Source organism: Athene cunicularia (assembly GCF_003259725.1).
Source record: "Athene cunicularia isolate RWA chromosome 13 unlocalized genomic scaffold, athCun1 chr13_part1, whole genome shotgun sequence".
Lineage (NCBI taxonomy): Eukaryota > Metazoa > Chordata > Aves > Strigiformes > Strigidae > Athene > Athene cunicularia.
In genome coordinates this window covers 6,144,007-6,165,661 of record NW_020799117.1, presented here as the reverse complement: position 1 = coordinate 6,165,661, position 21,655 = coordinate 6,144,007, and the positions used below count along the sequence as shown (strand labels likewise).

Sequence of the window (21,655 nt, the reverse complement as noted above, 5' to 3'; positions counted from 1 at the left end):
AGGCCCCGGTGAGAGGAAACAGGCCCCGCCGCCTGAGCTCAGCCCGTTCCGCCTCTTCTCCTCGCTGCGTGTAACCCCCCCCGACAGCCCCCGGGGTGCCCCTGTGGCCGCGCCGTGCCCCGGTTGCCCCCGGACCCGCGGGAGCTCAGGGCCGCGCCTGCTGCCGCCCGGCGGGGTCTGTGCAGCGCCGAGCACTGGGGGGGGACTGAGGCCTCCCCAGCGGCGCGGCTGTAGGGGAGGACAAATAACTGTGACAGGAGTGGCTGGGATGATCTTCCCTTGTCAAAAATGGCTTCTTTGGCAGACTCGTGTTGCCTTGAATTATTGGGGTGTTTCCGTCTTTTTTTTTGTTGGTTTGGGTTTTCAAGATTTAGACATAGAAATACGTTGGTTTTAATTAGTATCTGTACGAAAATTGTGCTGTGCTTGGGCAGGGAGTGAAGTTATGCAAAAATGTATGTCCGATAGCCACGTTTGGTGACACAAGCTGTTAAAATAACGTTAACTGTGACCAAGGCACAATGCTAACAACAACAAAATTCCCCTCACTTTTCAAACACCCCGTTTATGTGCAAAATGCTTACAAAATAACAAAACCGTGCTTTTTTACAATTATGCACAACCAGTTTCATGTGTTAGCCCTTTTAACCACATACACTAACCACAGAAATGATGCCGCTGATAAACATCCTTAACATACTTCATCTTTTCACAATGTTCAAAATTATTTTACATTACTCTTCTATGTAACAAAACTCGTGTAATTTTGCCTGTAGACATGTAATGGTAGTCTGGAATTTCCCAGGGTTTTACAAAAAGAAATTACACTTTGGGCTATTCTGGAAACATTTAAACAGATTGATTCTTAAATGGTTGAGGCTTTGAGCCAGTTTATTTCTTGAGCTAGTTTAGGTTAGTGAGAGAGTCTTCTTCAGAGCTCCTACATGTTAAAAGCCACGTGTTATCCTTAAGGAGCTGTACAACTGCAAGTTGACATTTTGGAGTGTAGATATTCAGCCAAGCTGGAAAGGTGTTTTAAGTTGCTGCCATACTCATGCTCTTAAAACATGTCTTGTTACTGGTCCGTATGTCAGTATTTGCCACATTCATGTTACAGGAAGTATTCAAAATGACTTTTTAATCCGTGTTCAGCCTAAAACTGTACACAAGAAACCTGGAGCCAAAACCAAGATCCTGCTGTGATACACACGTATTTGTTTTAAGGCTTACCAGATGTGCTTGCTATGGATGGTGTTTCTCCTAAAGTATGATATGGGGTATATTCCTAATCTATTACTTGCTTTTGGATAGCCAAGAGAGAGGGGAGGAAGCAGTGTGTTTCATGATAATGAATGAGATACAGATGAGTATGGTTTACTCAGACTTCCCCAAACCATAGGGAGGAGAGCAGGGAACTGAGCCTGGACCTCCCCTATTTGGGAGGCAGATCCAGAGGCACAACTTCCTCTCCAAGTTCTAGAAAACTTTTATTGATCATGAGGATGTTGCAAAATTAATTGGCATTAAAGATGCTCGAGTACATTATCTAGAATAGCAAAGCAAAGTATCATCTTAGATACTTGATTTATCTAGTAAATAGACTTAATTGAAATAAATTGATTTGCTTTACAGAGGTTGGTGGCTGTCAGCATTTATTCTGGAAGTGCCTTCTTTTTTATTTAATAGCATGAAAAGTATTTTAGCTTCTGTATTACTAAATTTTGATTCTCTGCCTTCTTTTTCTGTTAAATCAAAGTACTTCTAGAAACGTCACTGAAACCTGTGAGTACCAGATTTTTCAAGAGCTATTTGATTCCAGTCGGGTTAGTTCTCTTGCCTACTATTTGCATGGGTGATGCTGAAAGGTACAGCATTGAAAACTCTTCTTTGTTTTAGTTGAGTAGGCTTAAAAATCACTATTAGCAACAGAAACCCCACAGAGGAAAATACATTTCATTCTTATTAGAAAACTCTCCTAGGAAGGCGGTGGATTATAATGAGGTTTAGTAGGCATTTAATTGCCATCTAAACTTTATCCATTACCAGTGGGATTGGCTGTAGTTGTTTTATAAGCAATTTGCTTGAAGTGACTAGATGTATGTCTCCCATTTTCTCAGCCAGGTGCTGTTGCTCTTCCATCACAACATACGTAACACGAACATCGGGGGTTTTCTGTAGTGTTGATCCTGTATTTGTACTTAACCCAATTTTTCATTTGGAATTACATTGGTTTAATTTCTCTCTCTTTGCCTTCCAGGTCTTCTTGTGGGAACATTAGATGTGGTTTTAGATTCCAGTGCCAGAGTTGCCCCATACCGTATTCTGCACCAGACTCAGGACTCTCAAGTGTATTGGGCTGTGGCATGTGGTATGTATTGATGTGACTCTTGTTGGGGACCGGATTTGTGTTACTCTGTTGTCTTTTTGGTTCAGATGATCAGTTATCCCACATAGGAGTATTCTGTGACTGCTCAGGAATCTTTCTAGAGCTTCTGGTGGGGTAGTGGAAGATTCCAGAAATGACAAAACTTCTCAGTGTTGTTTAAACTGTAGTTTAGGAACTTAAGGCTCTGTAAAAACTTCTGTTTCTGCAGATGTTATGAATTTTCTTTCTTCCAAGGTGTATCTGTTTGCAAGGTCATAGTGAGATTGTTAGAGAAAAAAAAACGTGATGGTAAGATTGCTAAGGGATGATGATGTCAAAACCTTCTTACCAGGAACATGGTACAAGATGGGAACGTGTAAGGTCATTCAAAGTGCCAAACACTATTTGGGGAATCTCTTTACTGTCTTGATCCAATTTACTTTTCTTCTGCTATTTCTGGCCTATAATAGATGTGTAGATACACTGTATCTGTAAAATATATTACAATAATATTTTTTAAAAACATCAAGAATCCTTGGCCTCTTTTACTTGAGAAATGTAACTGCTGCATTAGAATATCATGGTACAACCTTCTAGTAGCTGGTGGTGAACTTTGATTAAGGCTTTAGGCCCTACTGGTTGCTAGAGAGAAAGTATCTTCAGGCGTATTTGTTAGACCAACTCTGTTTGTAATAAGACTTTTAACTTCTCACTTTGTGGTTGAGACATAAAATCTGAGCATGAAGTAATTGTTTGTTAAGCCCACAGACATTGATGTCTTGTTTTCCCTGCTCCCATTTTCTCTCCAGGCAACCAACACAGTATTCTCCCTTGCAGAGCTACTTAAATTCTGCACAGGAGAGGTTTAGAAGTTGCTGTGGTTAACAAAAACTCAGTTGCCCTTTTAAGGAAGGCAGAGGCAGAGAGGAAGAAAGAAAACAAAATGGCAGGCTAGAAACTGCACAGGAAAAAGCAGACTATTTAGTGGCCACATACAGTGCATATATGAAATTTTATAGTGTCTTGACACTAAATGAGTGTGGGGTTTTTTTGTACCGTTTCAACAGTGTTTTAGTTGATATCCTGTGTATCTCAGTTATTTTAAAGTAATGCAGCATGGGAAAATGGAATGGGCTATATAACAACCAAATGGGGTTGGATAAATTATTATACTGGAGGAAATATATTGTCTTCATCCATAGTATTTTTTAAATCATATCTGGTTTTCATTTTACTGTCAAAGTAAGAGTACTGGCATTCACTTAAAGTTACAAAATATATATGGCTCTCTAGTTGAAAAATGTGTATCTTTTATTTATGATTTACCATGTGTAAATACTAGTGGGCAGTATTTGGGTCATGCATGCAGCTTCAGCATTTCTGCTTTGTTCTTACATCTCTCTTTGTAGGAATTGTAGAATTTTACTCCTTCACGTATGTCATTCTAACGTTGTTCCAAGAAAGACGTCAGTTATTGGGGCCTGGCTTATTTTAGCAATTTGGCTGCTGTCATTTGATGAGAGATGCACCTCATGAAACAAAACAGAATGCTGTTCCCCTGCTGTTGTTGCTGGACCTGGGGTTTTTTTCCACAGCTGAAGCATCGTATAATTGATAATTCTGTGCCCTTAAAATAAGCCATTTTGTATTACTTAAAATTATTTATGCTGTAAAAACGTTGTCAGATGACTAGGATAGATGTCAAGCGAACTTACACACACAAACTCCTGCAGTCCTTTGAGACAAGACAACCTACTTGCTTCTAGTTTTTTGTTTCAGGTCCTGGAGATATTTTTGCTTATGAAACCACAGATTAGTTGGCATTGGATTTTGTGGTTAGGTGTCCAGCTACAAATACATGAAGACTATTTCATTGCTGAAGCTGCCTCTTAAAAAGTCAGGTAGAGCAATAGCTTTAGGGAACTGCTTGTGTTGTCTGCTGCTGGCTTTTCCATCATTAACCACATGTAGGGGTCTAATGTACTCGCAGAGAAATCGAGTAGTGGGAGGCATGCTGTTAGCATTTTTAGATATCCCACTCCTTTTGTATGAAACTCTAGAAGATAGATTTATCAGAATTTGGCAAAGAGAAACTTACAAGTCTTTGACTTGTATTTAAAGAGATTTCTTTTCATCTGCATTTAACAATGTTTCTTATCTTGTTAAAAAAAAAAAAAAAAATTGCTTTTTTTATTTATTCTGCACTTTTTTTTTCTGTCTACAAGAGAACATAGTGATAGCTACCAATAGAGACAAATAAATCTTTTAGTAAACATAAATCTTTGAGATAGGTAATGGCAACTAACTAAGGCAACTTTCTATGGAAAAGTTCTTTAAATTGGTTACCCAGTGAAGCTTATCCTTTGTGAACTGTTCTAGACTGCATGGTTAAAGGCAACTAACTGATAAAGTTTGCTGAGAAGTTTTTACTGAAGAAAACAAAGAACTTTCTGACGTGAATATTTTAGTTGCTTTTTGGTTTGGAATCGCATGCTCTCTGCTGACCATAGCCCATGGAAAATGAAACCTCTTTGTAGGTGTAAAAACTTTGGTTGTTCTGAAATGTCAAGGTTCTTCTGAAAGTTAGTGATTTTTGTTCTAGATACCAGGAAGTAAAGAGAGCACTTCTTGTCTGGAACATAAGAATGCTTTTTGTCTGGGAAAAAAGCTGATTGGTGTGCACTGGCAGATAGAATGATCTGTTGGTAGTGTGCTGATGGTCCTTGGTGGCATATTTCATTCGAAACATAATGTTGGTCTACATAAAATATTCTTGACATGTTTGACAGTTGGTGTGTTTGATTTGTCATCATCACTGCTTGGTAATTATTAGTTTTCTGCCATGAACTTGGAGGAGAAAAGGCCTTGTTCTAATTTCTTTTTTCTTTGCTCTTTCCATCATCTCTCACCCTTCAATTAGGATCATCTCGTAAGGAGATCACAAAGCATTGGGAATGGCTGGAGAATAACTTACTGCAGACTCTATCCATCTTTGATAATGAAGAAGACATCACTACCTTTGTCAAGGGCAAGATACATGTAAGCGACATGTTTCCCTGAAGCACTTCCAGATCCTGAGAAAGAATGGGGAGGAGGTTTGAAGAATTTCTTACCCTTGGAGGGAGCAAGAGCTCCATTGCAAAACTTCTCTCTGCTCCCTCTTCAGACATACATATGTTTGGAATTGTCATGGGCTGCATCATGTTACAGTCACAACACTAGACAAATGTATTTGGGAGGGGAAAGGTTATGAGCAGTAGGTCTCAAGGAACAACCTGCTTAGGATGCTCCTACTAATTAAAATATAACACCTCTTTAAAATCCTTGTTGATTATACCTTTGATGCAGAGAGAATGTTTAATGAGGGTTCATCCAGCAACAAATACAGGAGAGAGAATTCTAGTTTGCGAGCAATGTACTTGCCCTGCCATGATGGTCTAAAAGGCATCTAGGTTTTGAAGGAACTGAGCCCCACTTCTACTGACTTCAGAGTCAGACGAGTGTCTCTGCTTGTTGTACTGTTAACACACTTCAGATTCCCAGCCCACAAATCCTCCAGAGTAGAAACTTCTACAGTTTTTTACCGAACAGCATCAATTTGAGTCTTTTCCGGTATTTCAGTCAGATTCTTTGTATTTTCTTTGTGCGTGTCTGTGTGTCAGAGAGATTGTGGTCATTTTTTTTGTCCTTCTGCCCAGTCAAGATCTGACAGACTACAGAGTTCTGCCCTTCCTGGCAGATGATCTTCTTCCTGTTGAAGAAGCAAGTTTGCAAATGAAAAAAAAGACTTCCATTCTCCTGCAGGGTGTTCAGAGTGTTACCAGGCCAGCTGTGAGAAACACAGTCAAATGTTAAACATGAATGCTTGCTGCATGCATTAAGGAGAGATCCCAGACTCCCAGACTATCCGACTGCTCTTTCTGCATGTCTTTACTGTTTCTCTAATGTGACAGGAGAAGTGATAACCACTGTGTCGTGTTTCTTCTTTCTGTCTTCCGGATTGCCACTGTGACCTTGTGCTGCGTATTATGTCTGTCAGCAGGCATGTTCCCTTCCATTTCTTCTCTCTCTCTTCCCATGCCCTTTCAGGGAATTATTGCCGAAGAGAACAAGAATGAGCAGCCCCAGAGTGAAGAGGATCCAGGTAAATTCAAAGAGGCTGAACTGAAGATGCGGAAGCAGTTTGGGATGCCTGAGGTGGAGAAGTTGGTCAATTACTATTCCTGCAGCTACTGGAAGGGCCGTGTACCCAGGCAGGGTTGGCTGTACCTCACCGTCAATCACCTCTGTTTCTATTCCTTCCTGCTGGGCAAAGAGGGTGAGTTATAAGCCTGCTAGTTGTCTGTCATTTCCCATGATCTTTTTGATGCAATTGATCTTTAGTATGAGCTTTTTTTAAGCTGACAGGTTTTTCCCTCTTAGGAATCCTCTGGGCACTAGCTCAACACGTGGATCCGTCCTTGCTCTCATAGGCACTGCAGTGATGTTTAGACTGAATGCCTGAGTCATTTTGCAAAACATTTCTGAAGTTGTACAAGTACACCTGAAGTTTTACTTCAGATGGATTAGAGAACCAGGCAATACTTTCACCTTGGTGAGGTTTATTTGGAACCACCTCCAGGACCCAGTATATACAAAGCTTGAACTCCTGAGTCAAAAACTAATTGGCTGGAAAGAAAGAAAGAATGAAAACTTGACTAACTGTAGTTGAAAGCATTTACTGAATGGGAGATAGTCTTTTGGGAGCTGTTTATTTCTAATATAATTAATCCCAAAGATTATTTCCAAGTATTTTTAGAGAACCCAGTAAAAGTATGAAGAAGTAAGAGGGGAAAAGTGCTGCTACACTGAGAGCTTACTGGCTGCTTCAGCTTCATTTCTGATTGTTTGTTGTTTTGCCTTGACTTGTAATAGTATTTTTTTTTCATTTTTTTCCCAGTTACACTGGTGATCCAGTGGGTAGATGTAACCCAACTAGAAAAGAACGCTACATTGCTGTTCCCTGAGTGCATTAAAGTAAGCACAAGAGACAGTGAACTGTATTTTTCCATGTTTCTCAACATCAACGAGACGTTCAAGCTGATGGAACAGTTAGCTAACATTGCTATGCGGCAGCTATTGGATAATGAGAGCTTCCTACAGGACAAGTCCCTCCCGAAGCCCAGGAAGCCTCTTAAGAACATCTCTGCATTAAAAAGGTATGTTTCCAGCAGTGAGAAGAGAAGACAGATGACAGGGGATTGTAATAATAAATCTGTGCTACTGGGATTTGATCACTCTAGGGGCTGCATCACTTATTTCAGTCATTAGCTCGCTGTCTATTCTTTTTTTTTCAATCCCAAATTGGTACTGAATTCACACACACCCTCGTGTCTTTCTCATGGATGACTAGGCACTGTCAGAATTTTCAACTAGAAACTGTTGAAAATCCTGTTTAAAAAAAAAAAAAAAAAAGTGAAAGAATATTACATCAGCCCTTTTTTCTGAAGTTGAAGATTTATAAAAATTAAAATACATTTGTATTGTAATAAATCCTCCTGCTGGGGACTGTTCTCTGCAGTTTCAGAATCCGATGTAATATTTGAGTTTTGCAGATGCACTTGCATATTTTATCTTGTATTGCAGGACATACGTTGTCAGTGAAGCATGTCTGAAGGCTGAAAGAGGAGTCAGATAAGGGGTAGCATCTTAGTTAGAGAAATGAATGCTAAGAATACACAGCACAGTTTGAAAGTTGTGATTGGAATGAACACTTAACATTAGTGTTGAAGTGATTTTTTTCAAGTGAGAAAAAACCTCTGGGGACTACTCTTTACTTTTCCCCAGAGACCTGGATGCTCGAGCCAAGAATGAGTGCTACCGTGCCACTTTCCGCTTGCCCAAGGATGAATGCCTGGATGGACATACAGACTGTACCTTGTGGACACCATTCAACAAGATGCATATTCCTGGCCAGATGTTTGTTTCCAACAATTACATCTGTTTTGCCAGCAAGGCAGAAGAGGCCTGTCATCTCATCATTCCTCTCAGGGAGGTGGGGATATGTTAGCTGTATATTAAGACTACAGGCCTTCCTTGTCTTCTGTGTGCTTCTATCTTCTGTGCAGTGCTTTATACATAATGGAGAATCTGCTAGATCCAAATGGCCCTTGTCTTTGTCTTCTAGGTGACAATAGTTGAGAAAGCAGATAGTTCCAGTGTCTTGCCCAGCCCTCTGTCCATCAGCACTAAAAGTAAAATGACCTTCTTCTTTGCCAATCTGAAAGACCGAGATTTCTTGGTACAGAGAATCTCTGACTTCTTGCAGAGAACACCATCCAAGAAACCATGCAGCAGCGACAGGGAATGGAAGTGGAATTTGGCTGATCCTGGCTGCGAGGTACTAAGGAATTAGCTGGGAGAAGCATTTGTCACTTTTCAGAGTAATGCTCCTTACAGTGTGTTCACAGTGCTCCTTACCAACAATTGCTGTCTCTTTGTTAGATAGTTAGCAGAGGAGAGAGGCTGCCTGAGCTCAGATGCTTTATGTTCTGTTCTTCAGGAGGTTCCAGAGTTGCCTTCCAGCAGCCCACTTGCAGTGAGCCCCACGTCTGCTCTCAGCAATCGACCTGGCAACTTTAGTGCCGGGGAAGTGCCAACAGCCTCGCAGGGACTACTCAAACTCTTCAGAAGAAATTCCGAGGAGCTCTTGGGATCCAAAGGGGTAAATAATATTTTAACTTAAAACAATTAACTCTAAATAGTTTGTAGTAGGTTGCAGATTTCCTGTACTGCTCTAAGAATGAATATGCATTTTACCCCGGTCAGTCCTGCAGTATCGCTGCTGTGTCTGTCACAGTGGTAGTGCTGCACAGATGTAACCTGAGCATCAGTTTACTTTATCAGTACTGAGATACCTGAGATACTTGACTAGAGGCTGAGAAATGGTGTTACCGTGCTTCTGGGATATCAATTCATGTCTGTGAAGAGCTACTTTTCTTCAGATCAAGAAAGCAGAGCATTGGTATCTCTGTTTGCTAGTTAATTGTCTTAGACCATGGTTCTTCGTGCATTTGTGTAGAGATTTTTTCAAGATGTAATGCCACTGCACAGCCCATGTCAGTGTTGTAAAGACTTGACTTTAGGCAAGGTCAGAACTGATTCAGAACAATGTAGGTTAGCATACACCCTTTTATTCAGCAGGAGCAAGAAACACTTTATATGTCAAATGGCATTTCTCTTGTGAAGTGTAGGCCTGAGTATACCCAAAAATCACTTGTCCTACAAACATAAAAATGCATTAATTTCCTAAAATAAATGGCCATATTTTTTCCGTGAAGGCAAAGGAGAAGATGAAGGAAGAGTCTTGGAACATTCATTTCTTTGAATATGGACGAGGGATGTGTATGTATCGCACTGCCAAGACTAGGGAGCTGGTGCAAAAAGGAATCCCGGAGAATCTTCGTGGAGAGCTGTGGCTCCTTTTTTCGGGTATGATGTTGTGCTAGATACTTTTGACAGCTAGCAGGAATAAGCTTTCTGCACATCTCAAAGGAAAAGGTGTAAATCTTAGCTCTTTCCAGAAGCCATGAATCACAGGTTGATTCCACCTGCATGATACTTCATGGTGTTTCTGCCAAAAAATGCACTGATTGCGTTCCTGACATTACTTTCTTTATGAGCATAGTATCTCTTTGGCCTCCTTTGTCTGCGTTTCAGTGTTGGGACCTAGACTGCAACATGATGATTTAACGAGTTGATTAATATACTTTCATATCTGTAGTTGATGAGTACATGTAGTGCTTCCTGGCTGCCTCATCTCTGAAACTGGGGGCATAAAATCTGTATTCCAAAGCTCAAGAGGTAAAGCAGTATTTGTTTGTCGTTACAGGGGCTTGGAACGAGATGGTGACTCATCCTGGTTACTATGCAGATCTTGTGGAAAAGTCAATGGGAAAGTACAACCTTGCTACAGAGGAAATAGAGAGAGATCTGCACCGTTCTATGCCAGAACATCCTGCCTTCCAGAATGAGCTGGGAATTGCTGCCCTCCGGAGAGTCTTAACAGCTTATGCATTCAGAAATCCAACAATTGGGTACTGTCAGGTAAGAAAGAAGTCTTAGACTTGTTAGTCGTACACAGTGACCGTGATTGACTTGAATTTTTTCTGTGTTTTTTTTGTTCAGTTTCAAGCTTTTCCTTCATGCTGTCCATCTGGTAGTGTGAGAGTAGGAAAAAAGTGGTTATGTTGCAAGATCTCTTTGGATACAGCATTTAAATAGACTTTGCACATTTCTGTGAGGTGCAGTGACAGAGTCTTTTACTAGTTTTCCTGCTAGAGCTTTTCCTGGTTGAGCAAAAACATCTTCTGGTTTCATTAAAAAGAGCAATTAAATTGAATAAGTGATGATGCACATGAGCAGTATATTGAAAATGAAGCCAGTTGCTTGTTCGTGAAACAATTCAGTGGTAATTCAGATTCATTTCATATGTTGCTCTGGTATTAGAGGTTCTTATTATGTTGTTCTGTTACAACCAAATTGTTACAAAGCTTTTTACGAAAACTTTGAAAATTATACTTAATCACATCAACTAATGAAAGTGCTTGACAAAAAGTAGTTTTATTATTTGCTGCCCCACAGAGGAACTGAAACAGGAAGGTGAATTGGCTTAAAGTCCCCTGTTGACTCATATACCAGTAAAAGCTGGAAATAGTTGTGACTCTTAGTGACAGTTTTGTTGTAGTCATGCTTTTTAAGTTTAGATGGCCTGTAATGATAGGGTTTTCATGAACATCTTCATGTTTTTCTCCTCTGTTTGACTCGGCTGGCTCGTAGGCCATGAACATTGTTACGTCAGTACTGTTGCTATACTGCAATGAGGAAGAGGCTTTCTGGCTCCTGGTGGCTTTATGTGAGCGGATGTTGCCAGATTACTACAACACAAGAGTAGTGGGTGAGTTTTCGTCAAATTCCTGCTGGAGCCTGGATTTTCAGCTACCAGCATCTCAGTTCCACCAGCATCTCTCAGAAACAATTTGTTGTTCAGAATGAATGAAATGTGATGCCTTTTAAAGATGATGAAGCACAACCCTATTCCCTTTAAAGTTGCAGGTGTGTGATGGAGACGTAGGAAGAGACACTACAGGCTACCAAGGTAGTAGTACTACCTTGTAGTAACAAGGAAGATGAAGTCACTAAAAACTGGTAGCAGGAGGGACCATTAGCAGTAAGGAGGCATATCTAGAAGAAAATTATTGGGTTATTTTTTACCCAATCTGAATGATGTATTAAATCTTTGGAATAGGCTTCCAGGAAAGGTTAGTGAAAGCACTGTTTCATGGCTTTTAAAGTTGGTCTGTATAAAAGAGTAAATTTTGATGTAAATACCATAATATCAGTAATCCTCCACCCCTCCTTTCAGGGAGAATGCAGAGATCGATGAGAGATTCTACTTCTGCATGCTCTGCAATGTAGGAATAGTCTCTATCTTAATATGTTGTTTTTACTGAGAACAGGGAACAAATCTAAATAAATGTGTTGATTTTAGTTCTGATGTTAAGAGGCTTATATGAAATTCAAGTGAACTCACACCGTTTTGTTTAATAATTGATTAGCTTGGGTATAGTACTGTGATACCACCAATTTGAGTTCTACCGTTGGTTTTGTTTATTTTCCCAGGTGCGTTGGTGGACCAAGGCATCTTTGAAGAACTTACACGGGAGTATCTTCCACAGCTGTCAGAAAAGATGCAGGACCTAGGAGTGATTTCCACCATATCCCTTTCCTGGTTTCTCACCCTCTTTCTCAGTGTCATGCCCTTTGAGAGTGCCGTGGTCATTGTTGACTGTTTTTTCTATGAAGGAATCAAGTTTATCTTGCAGGTGTCACTGGCCATACTTGATGCAAACATGGAGAAGCTGTTACAGTGCTGTGATGAAGGCGAAGCCATGACCATTCTGGGCAGGTACCATTCATTGTTCTTATCTATAACTGAATAATAATGGTACTCTTTTAGTCATCATCTCTTTCTACGTAATTCCATTACATAGCAGGTCACAGATAACACTCTAGGAAAAAACATGAGTTCCAGAGAGGTTTCCTGTTGCTTTCTACAACAGCTGAAATTAATTTTTGGCTTAAGTATGGAGGAATCCCATATTTCTGCAGTTGTTTGCTTTTCAGCATAATACATTCCTGCATCTCAGTTTGAATACAAACTCTAAAGGGTTGTTTATGCAAAATTCTCAGAAAAATTATAATTTAGTATTAAGAACACATCCTGGCAGGAATCACCTTCGGTAAACATAAAACTTTATCATGAAGGTATCTCCCAAGTCTAATAAATGTTAGATTTTCTTGTTTGAAATGTGAATCTCTTCTATGTGCAGCAAGATTTTCAGCTTACGATTAAAGCCCACTTTAAAAAAGAGTAGATACCCCCAAAATAGGGTGGAAATCAACTTTACTTCAGTTACATTGAGGGTAGCATTGCAGGTTAGATGGGGAAAATCTTCCTACATATTTAGATTAATGGCACAAAGAAATTGGGAATGATGCATTTAGAATATTACTTCTTTTCCTGAACACTAATCCTGAAGTCTTGCATCTGTACTGTTATTTCCCCACAGATATTTGGACAATGTAGTTAACAGACAGAGTGTCTCTCCCCCTATCCCCCACTTGCACGCCTTACTGACAAGTGGAGATGACCCACCACTTGAAATCGACATCTTTGAACTCATCAAAACATCTTATGAGGTAAGGTTCTGGCTTAGCTTTTGCCCAAGAAATTTTTTCTCTACTAACATCCAGTTTTATACTTTGTGCAGCCAAAATTTGAACAGTTTTCATAGCTTGAGGTGCTTAAGGAGTGCAGGCTCAAGTCATTAATCCACCTGTTTGGTATGAGTAGAGCCTAATACTGTTGGCTATTGCAGAGAGTCTCTCCAACACCAGTGGATACGAAAATGAAGACTGCAAATAATTACAAACCAGAGATTCTTTCCTGCTTTGTCAAAACAGTCTTCATTCTTACTCCTATTTGAGGATTGTCAGTGCTAGGGAGTTGGGGACGGAAATTTGGGGTAAAAATTGAGGTGTACTGCAGAAACATGGAAGCATGCCAGTTCATGTGCCCCCGGAATCCTGTTCTGTGATCCACATTGCAGTAATAGGAAGGTGACCCGAGAATGGTGCCAGTGCTGTTGAAATACCTCTGCACTGGTGGAGGTGTACCTCATTATTCATATTGAGAACAAACTCAGAAGAAATGGGTACCTGAATGATGGAAAAAACACAGGCAAGAGAACTGGTGTTTGACAGTTCTGCTCTGCTCTGCTGGGGTGAATGTGGATTCGTTTCACTTTTTATCTCCTGTTTTTCATCCTGTCCTCCTCCAAGGTACTTACAGTCAGGCAGCTATCATTTTGCTGGGTATTTTGTTTGTTTCTTCAAATCTGCCATCTCTGTTCTTGGTTTCTTCTACAAGAGAATGTGACCAAATTCATCTTGCTTGTCTGACTTAGAAGAAATGCCTCTTAGCTTTGGTGTTTCTATCTGAATCTCATACAGGTCCTAGAGAAAAACAGGGCTGGAAGGAATGACAACCTGTCTATTCCCTTATCTCTGCCACAGTACAGGATCTGTATTTCTGTCAGTCCTGACAGATGCTTTTTCAGCTGTTCTTTAGAAACCTCTGATGTTGGATTTCTCATGAATTCTGCATGACTTGTCTTGCAGGACAGGAGTGAATTGGGAATAGAGCTCAAGTTTTTTCTCATCTTCATGCTGCTGATAAAAGGCTTCTAGGGGTTTTAGATCATCTCTGAGGGGATAGTACACTTGTTAAAGAACATGTAATTGAATGGGGGTTGTTCTTTCTTTAGGAGATGATGTTGACCTGGTCTGCTTCCTTTCTTGTAGAAATTTAGCAATCTGAAGGCAGATGACATTGAACAAATGCGTTTTAAACAAAGGCTGAAAGTGATCCAGTCTCTGGAGGATACAGCCAAGAAGAGTGTGGTATGTGACTCCCAGATGGAATGAGCCACCAAATGGCGTATTAATGGAATGTGTTTTGCTATGAGCATCTAGAAAGGTGGTGCTGTAGCAGACCCAGTTTTAAAGAACTGCAGTTCATGTGAAAAGGATTTACTGACTGGAATAATTGTTTTCCTGCTATTCAGGGAGTATGCTAGCACATTAGGGAATTTTACAGAAGGATTCATGGTCGAAGGGGAGTATCCATATCTATTGCAGTTATCTCCCATGTCCTAGGTAGAGAACCTCATCCATGTGTTTCTTTCGCTGTTGTTTTTCAATGCATCTTAGTCAAGCATCTGCAGATAAAAACAAGAGGGAGGGGCTGCACAGTCAGGTCTGCACAAACAGGAAATAAGTGGCATAGTTTTTTCTAGCTGATCAAAATGTCCACAGTTTCTGTTGACCAGAAACTGTTCCTCTGACCCGTAATCCATAGCACAATGGGAAGTATTAGAATGGTTATGTTTTCCCTCCCATCCTGTGTCATATCTCCTTGCACTTCTCTTCCATGTTACATAGATTTTTCAGTGAGTTGTATTTAATTTTTCTAGCTCTGAAACAATTTTTTCACTCTATTTTCTCCCTAACTGTAGGTCCGAGCTGTGTCTGGTGACATTGGTTTCTCTATTGAAGAACTAGAAGAGCTGTACGTAGTGTTCAAGGTAAGAAACTAGAACAAGGAAGACTGTCTTCTGACACAGAGGAAACAAATATCAAAATAAATTGAAATGGAAGCAATGGCTTTGCTCTGATTCTTAATCCAACCTGTCAGAAACAGATGTGGCATTCTTTTATACATGGTGCCAGTAAGACTGGCTCCATTACTGTCAGATTTATTAATCTTTCTTCTCCCAAAGACAGCCAAAACACGTTCACACTATTTGAATGATACTTTTTCAGAAAGAGATTGTGGAGTCAATGGGAAGGAATGTCACATAGCACATAGAACGGGGACCTAGGGTAGACTGTACCTCAGGTTTTATTTTCAAATTTGCCACTGACTTGTACTTAAGTGCTTCTGTCAATGTATGTATTTTTAAAAGAGTGATGTTACCCAGCTGCATTCACCAGCATCACTGCAATCTCAGTTGCACTGTGTTGTAGACCCAGAAGCAGAGGCTTAGTTCTAAAACCTGCAAGTTCACTTTGCAGTAAAGCCTGAGTGTCATTTCATTCAAACCTGAAATCATGTTTTTTGTATTTTTCACTTGAAATTGTCCTTTGTGCTTTTAGTGAAATTCCTGTCTCTTCGTTCATTTCATATTATTTTGTAATGAAGTAATGCTAGGAATAATGGGGGAGGTAAACAGTGTGTCCTGAAATATCTTTTCTTTGCTTATTCGATGTTGTTCTTGAGCTATGACAATGTCTCCACTCCGGTGGATTGTTGTAGTGCAGTATAATATGACCTGTTAATCCTTTCCCTCCAAAGGCAAAGTATCTGATGAGCTGCTACTGGGGAAACAACCGTGCTGCTGCTGCCCGCCGAGACCAGAGTTTACCCTACCTGGAGCAGTACCGCATAGACATGGAGCAGTTCAGAGAGCTGTTCATCAGCCTGACCCCCTGGTCCTGTGGCGCACACACGCCTGTGCTAGCAGGGCGTTTGTTCCGGCTTCTGGATGAGAACAGGGATTCTCTCATTAACTTCAAGGAGTTTGTGACAGGGATGAGTAAGTGCTGCTATGGGAGATGGTGGAATACTGCAAAAAATGTTTCTGTTGTTTTCCGAGCAGAGAACTGAAAGGAGATAGTGGTGTTTGTGCTACCATGAGGGGAGGGTGCCAGCTTTACAGGAAGCCTCAGGCAGAACAGAAAATGTCTTTATGCTGCCAGGCAGTCTTCTGTTGTGGGAAACGATAGGTGGCAAACCAACAAGATGCAGCTTTGCTGTGGATATCCTTACTGCTTCTGCGTGCAGTTAGCGTTTCCTCATCGCATGTGAACTCATTCTGTTTTGAGCCTGTAAGCAGAGGGTGATTTTTTTATCCTAAGTGCAATTATTCTTAATAATTCTTGTTTCTTCACAGGTGGGATGTACCATGGTGACCTCACTGAAAAACTCAAAGTACTTTACAAACTGCATCTGCCTCCCGGTGAGTGATTGCTTCTGCGTACCGCTACTATTGAGCTGGTGGTCTGTTCTGACGTGATTGAAAAGGAATGCCTCATGAATTTTTCTAATGAAGTGGGTGATACTGCTGTTCAGGTAGCTTAGAGATGTTAACACTTGCTTTTTTGTAAATACAGCTCTGAATCCAGAGGAGACAGAGTCTGCTTTGGAGGCCACAAGTTATTTCACAGAGGATGTTACAACAGAAGGTAATGCAACACTGCTGCCTTTACCTCTCAGTTTAGGCAGGAATTGCAGCATAAATCCATGTGCTGTGAACAGTGACTTTGTGCAAGGCATGGTCTCATGCTGGCAGCATTTTAAGATTTCCAGTGTGTTTGAGTTCACAGTTTTTGTTGCATAATTGGAAGGAAGTTTGGAGTTTAATCTCCTTGGTGTCCATTTCATGGAGGACACGGCATGGTCTGAAGCACAGTCACAGACTGCTGAGGAGGAGCAGTGTACTTTTACCAGCCCCTGTCTCCCACCATGATTTAGGTTTTTCATACAAGTCTCATTGTCTCTCTCTTGTTTTTGTTTCCTTCTCTGTGTCTGTGTATGTCTGGCCTTTTCTTCTGTTCTATCTGGGATATTGTCTCCTCAACCCCTTTTTCTGCTGCCCAAGTATCTCCTTTTGTCTCAGAGCTGGATTTCTGCCTGCACTGTGAGTCTCAAGGTCAGTCCATGGATTATGTGCATGCATTGAGCATGGCCATAATGCTGGTATCTGCCAGCACCAGTGTGCTGTTTTAAATACTCTGAAGTTGTTGCTGCTGCTCCTCTGTCATAACACTCCCACCATGAATGAAGTGATATCTTTCATTATATTTTACCTATTGAGTTTCAGCCTTGATCAAAATAGGTTTTGTCCAGCTTCTCTCTGTGTAATTTATCTCATCCTAGAAACTGGTGGGCAGAAAATATGCTCAGGGCAGAGCATGGGGGGTGCTGGGCTTCCTGGCCTGGGTAGATGATACCTGTGCCTACTCCACAGTTCTTCTAATTTAAAGGAATAAGGATGCATACCACCAAATTGCAAAGCTGTTAGTAGCCTAATGTACTGTATTTCTTAAACCACTATTTTAGGGATTGTAAAATAGGAGGTCAAAGTATGTCAACTGTGCTAAATGTTTACCAAAATGTAGTAATGCTCAAAAAAAAAAAATCCGAGTAAGTACAAGGGGTAGTTGTGCTGTTTGGTGCTACGTGGCTGATTTAGCAGTCTAAGTTGAACCAAGACTTCCTACATAGTCTATAGGGAACCAGAAGTGAAGTCTGTAGTTAGACTCTGCAAATTACTCTTAAAGTGTCAGTTCAGTCAGTGAGTGTAGATAATAATCACGTATGTGCTCAGCAGTGGTTTGGGTTTTTTCCCATTCATTATCTTGCTTTGGATAACTGAACTTCTTTGTCTTTAAGCCATCACATTGCTTAACTGTCTTTCATATCTGTGTCTCACCCTTTCTTTTAAGAGTTCTGCCCTCTACCTTAGCTCTTGAACCCCCTTTTTCACTGTGGCTTTTTATCCAGTTCATCCCATCAGTCTCTTGCTTCCATCCTGTTCTGCTCATTCCTCCAAACATGACATGGGAGTGTGAGATCTAACTTCTATTAAATATATTCTTGTAAGATTTTAATTTGTGTATGAGTTGCCTTAGGTTCATCATGTGTTGATTGCTGAAAATCAGCTAATTATTATTCTTCCCATAATTTTTTAGAAACCCAAGAAGATAAAGGAAGGAGAAATGAGAATGGTCCAGAAAAAGGTAATTTCATCATAAATAGACCACATTCTAGTCTTGTCTCTCTCATATTCTGAACTGTTCATTGTCTGTTGCTGTATGAAGGAGACCTTTCAAAGTGTCCCTTGTGGACAGAGGTAAAGTGGGATATGAGCTGGGAAATCGAGCTCTTATGCCTCACTGTTGTGACTCTTTTACGTACCAGATCATAACATTTGTAAATCATATTTGGTAAGTTGTTAACTTGTAGAGTTCATTTATGAGAAGTCAAGCTGATGCAGAAGTATTAAAATCTTTGCTCTGCTGAGCTGGATCATAAACCAGCGGAAAACAATGCAGCCTCCCTGGTGGATGCTTTCCTGAACTGTCAATAAAATCTGCTTCCAGCATGATTTTTGTTGGCACAGCATTCACTTTTTCAGTGAACTGCCTGACAGCAGTGGCTTGTTCTTACCTTGCAGAGGAGAAAGGTACTAGTCCACAGGACTACAGATACTACCTAAGAATGTGGGCCAAGGAAAAAGAGTCCAAGAAGGAAACCATTAAAGATCTCCCCAAAATGAGCCAGGTAAGAAGTGAATCTGAAGGTTTCCAGTTAGATGACTGACAGTTTAATGGGAATTCAGCAGTATGTGCAGCTCTTTTGACAGCATATTCAGTCCTTGCCTGTAGATTGCCCTGCTGTTCTGGTCTGGTAAGCTTTAGAAGCCTCTAATTCTGCATGTTTGTGTTGAATTCCTCAGTGGACATGGACAAACTGTTTTGTTTCCACCAGTTAAATCTATTCGATTCTCTCTGCCTCTCAGACCAGTTTTTCCTATAAGAACTACAACCTGTGTTTTCTCTCCAGAGCAGTATGTTTCAAATATGACATCAGTCATATAAACTTGTTTGGCTTTTTCGGTTTTGCACTGCCTCAAGTTACAGTTGCTTGGTGGAGAGCAAAGAATGTGGTTGCAGGAAGGAGAGTCTGATGACTGGTGTGATCTTTTCTGTCTCTAATTTCCTTGATGGGTGCTACTTAAACTAGTTTGGAAATGCTTAGAAGCTGACCACAGAAGAGTAGCAGGACAGAAGTAAAACTTTAGGTGTTCTCAGATGTGAATATGGGACTACTTTCTTCATCTGTCAGCAAAAAACCCTCACCACTGTTAAATTGCTAGCTGTGTCTCAGTTTATCCACTATGGCAGAGAGAGGAGATTTTGCCTGTATTGAACTGTTCCGAATTAGTACAATAAGTTGGCACTTGGTGGGGAGGCAGATAAACAAGGAGTCAGTCAACATGGTGCCTGTTGCTTCATCTCAAGGAGCATCTGGATGATGCTCTTAGTCATACGTTTTGTTTTTAAGTAGTCCTACAAGGAGCAGGGAGTTGGACTCAGTCCTTATGGGTCCCTTCCAACTTGAGATATTCTGTGATCTGCCACTGTCAATTTTTTTCAGCGTGAAATATGATTTTTTTGGTCTTTGCATTTTAAAGGAACAATTCATAGAGTTATGCAAGACCCTTTACAACATGTTCAGTGAGGACCCAGTGGAGCAAGAGCTGTACCATGCAATTGCCACTGTAGCCAGTCTCCTTCTGCGAATTGGGGAGGTTGGAAAAAAATTCTCCAGCAAGCCCATGAGGAAGTCTGAGGACTACAAAGCAAACAATACCCAAGATCCTGTGAGTGAAGAGGAGTCACCAACATCTGAACAGAGTCAGAATTCAGCAGTGGAGCAGCAACCCCAAGCTGACCATGAGGAGAAAACCTGCGGAGATGCTCAGCCTGAAAAAACACAGCAGGAGAACCAAACTCCAGGAGATGTGTCAGGGGAAGGACAAGGCTCTCCTTTACAGCTGCTATCAGATGATGAAACCAAAGATGATATGTCCATGTCTTCCTACTCCATGGTCAGCACAGGCTCCCTGCAGTGTGAAGACATTGCAGACGACACGGTCCTGGTTGGTTGTGAAGGCAGTAGTTCAGCTGCCAGGTATGGTAGTACCATTGACACTGACTGGTCTATCTCCTTTGAGCAGATCCTAGCTTCCATGCTGACGGAAACAGCCCTTGTCAACTACTTTGAGAAAAAGGTCGACATTCTGCAGAAGATCAAAGATCAGAAGAAGGTAGAGAGGCAGTTCAGTTCATCCAGTGACTATGAACTTTCCTCTGTGTCAGGGTGAACTCAAGAAAGCAGGAATTGTCTTTGGAAGATAAAACAGGGAGATAACATGGCAGATAGCAGGATGGGTTGGTATTTTGTATTTGGGGGGGGGTGTTTAATCAGAGACCAGTAACTACACAATTACAATAGTTTCGAGTCATTAAGGGGCTTCTGACAGTGACTGTTTTGTGTAGGTGCTTCTTTGGCCACTCTGGCTGACAGAATTAGATTTACATTCTCAAGAGCAACTAGAACCTAATAGCCCCTGACATAGAATTACCACCGTAAATTATGCATGTCTGCCTTTTGCTCTCTTTTATTTTAATGAAGTTTTATTTCAGACGGTAACTGCTCCTTGCCTACCCTTGTTTGCTGTAGGTTCCTGGGTAACTTGCACAGCAGATGCAGCCTGGCTTGAAACCATTTTTCACCTCTGGCTGCTCAATCTGAGAGCTAATGCAGTGTAGTCAAGTGCTATAGGACCCCGACCTATAAATAGTCTCGTAAGTTCTTCAGTGCTGTTCTGTGACTCAGCAGCTATGATGCAAATGTGCCCCACTGCTCCCAGCACCCTAAGATCTAAACACAGCCATTTTGCAGATCTGCAGGTTTCTTTCAGATGTGATTTGGCATTTTTAAAGTGTATCATCACTTTCTTTCTCCTTCAGCATTCAGACAAATCTGATTTTCTAGCATTTGCTTTTCTGATTATTTGAAAGCCATTGTTTTTAGTTTGTCTGGGAAGCCACAAGCTCCTTGACTTCAGTGCAGAAGTAATACTAAGTCAATCAATGGGCTCAGGATGGTTATAATGAGGGAATAAGTTCCTAAATTAGAAGTTGGTGAGTCAGCCTCAGCATTACAGGGCAGTGGCACACTGGTCTGCTGGACTTTCCCTGTCAGTAAACATTCATTTTCTCTTGCTGACTCTCCGTTTTTAGTAAAGAGTCTGATTTTTAGGAGGGCTCCTAAGAATACTCTAATCAGTCAGCCCTCACAAATTCTTGGGGCAGGAAGATGTGCAGGAGTGTTGTGCCACCTGCAGCTGCTCAGTGTGTCCTTTCTGAACATCTCCTGTACCAAGAGTCTACCAGTGGATGTGCTCCTAGAAAGTACCACACATCGAAGGGCATTTATACCTAAAGAGGAAGAATTCAAAGCAGTGTGACCCTCTGCCATCAGCCCATTATGGGAAACCTCAATAGACTAGATCTCTTTCCAGTTAGAGACAAAATAACTGGGAGACCAAGTGACTT

General features: G+C 40.9%; 1 protein-coding gene across 1 annotated transcript in view; it reads left to right on the top strand.

The window, feature by feature from the left end:
* The window catches only part of TBC1D9B (TBC1 domain family member 9B), a 21,050-nt gene extending 403 nt beyond the window's left edge, over positions 1 to 20,647 (top strand). The window contains exons 2-23 of the mRNA XM_026858502.1: positions 1,757 to 1,782; positions 2,258 to 2,368; positions 5,286 to 5,404; positions 6,455 to 6,683; positions 7,305 to 7,563; positions 8,192 to 8,399; positions 8,532 to 8,744; positions 8,907 to 9,068; positions 9,685 to 9,835; positions 10,236 to 10,450; positions 11,183 to 11,300; positions 12,026 to 12,311; positions 12,976 to 13,105; positions 14,270 to 14,368; positions 14,983 to 15,051; positions 15,822 to 16,062; positions 16,420 to 16,485; positions 16,640 to 16,711; positions 17,128 to 17,178; positions 18,221 to 18,268; positions 18,706 to 18,812; positions 19,726 to 20,647. Coding sequence (XP_026714303.1) covers positions 1,757 to 1,782; positions 2,258 to 2,368; positions 5,286 to 5,404; positions 6,455 to 6,683; positions 7,305 to 7,563; positions 8,192 to 8,399; positions 8,532 to 8,744; positions 8,907 to 9,068; positions 9,685 to 9,835; positions 10,236 to 10,450; positions 11,183 to 11,300; positions 12,026 to 12,311; positions 12,976 to 13,105; positions 14,270 to 14,368; positions 14,983 to 15,051; positions 15,822 to 16,062; positions 16,420 to 16,485; positions 16,640 to 16,711; positions 17,128 to 17,178; positions 18,221 to 18,268; positions 18,706 to 18,812; positions 19,726 to 20,418 — 3,673 coding nt within the window. The 3' untranslated portion in view covers positions 20,419 to 20,647. The remainder of the gene's footprint in view (positions 1 to 1,756; positions 1,783 to 2,257; positions 2,369 to 5,285; positions 5,405 to 6,454; positions 6,684 to 7,304; positions 7,564 to 8,191; positions 8,400 to 8,531; positions 8,745 to 8,906; positions 9,069 to 9,684; positions 9,836 to 10,235; positions 10,451 to 11,182; positions 11,301 to 12,025; positions 12,312 to 12,975; positions 13,106 to 14,269; positions 14,369 to 14,982; positions 15,052 to 15,821; positions 16,063 to 16,419; positions 16,486 to 16,639; positions 16,712 to 17,127; positions 17,179 to 18,220; positions 18,269 to 18,705; positions 18,813 to 19,725) is intronic.
* Positions 20,648 to 21,655: the final 1,008 nt, after the last annotated feature.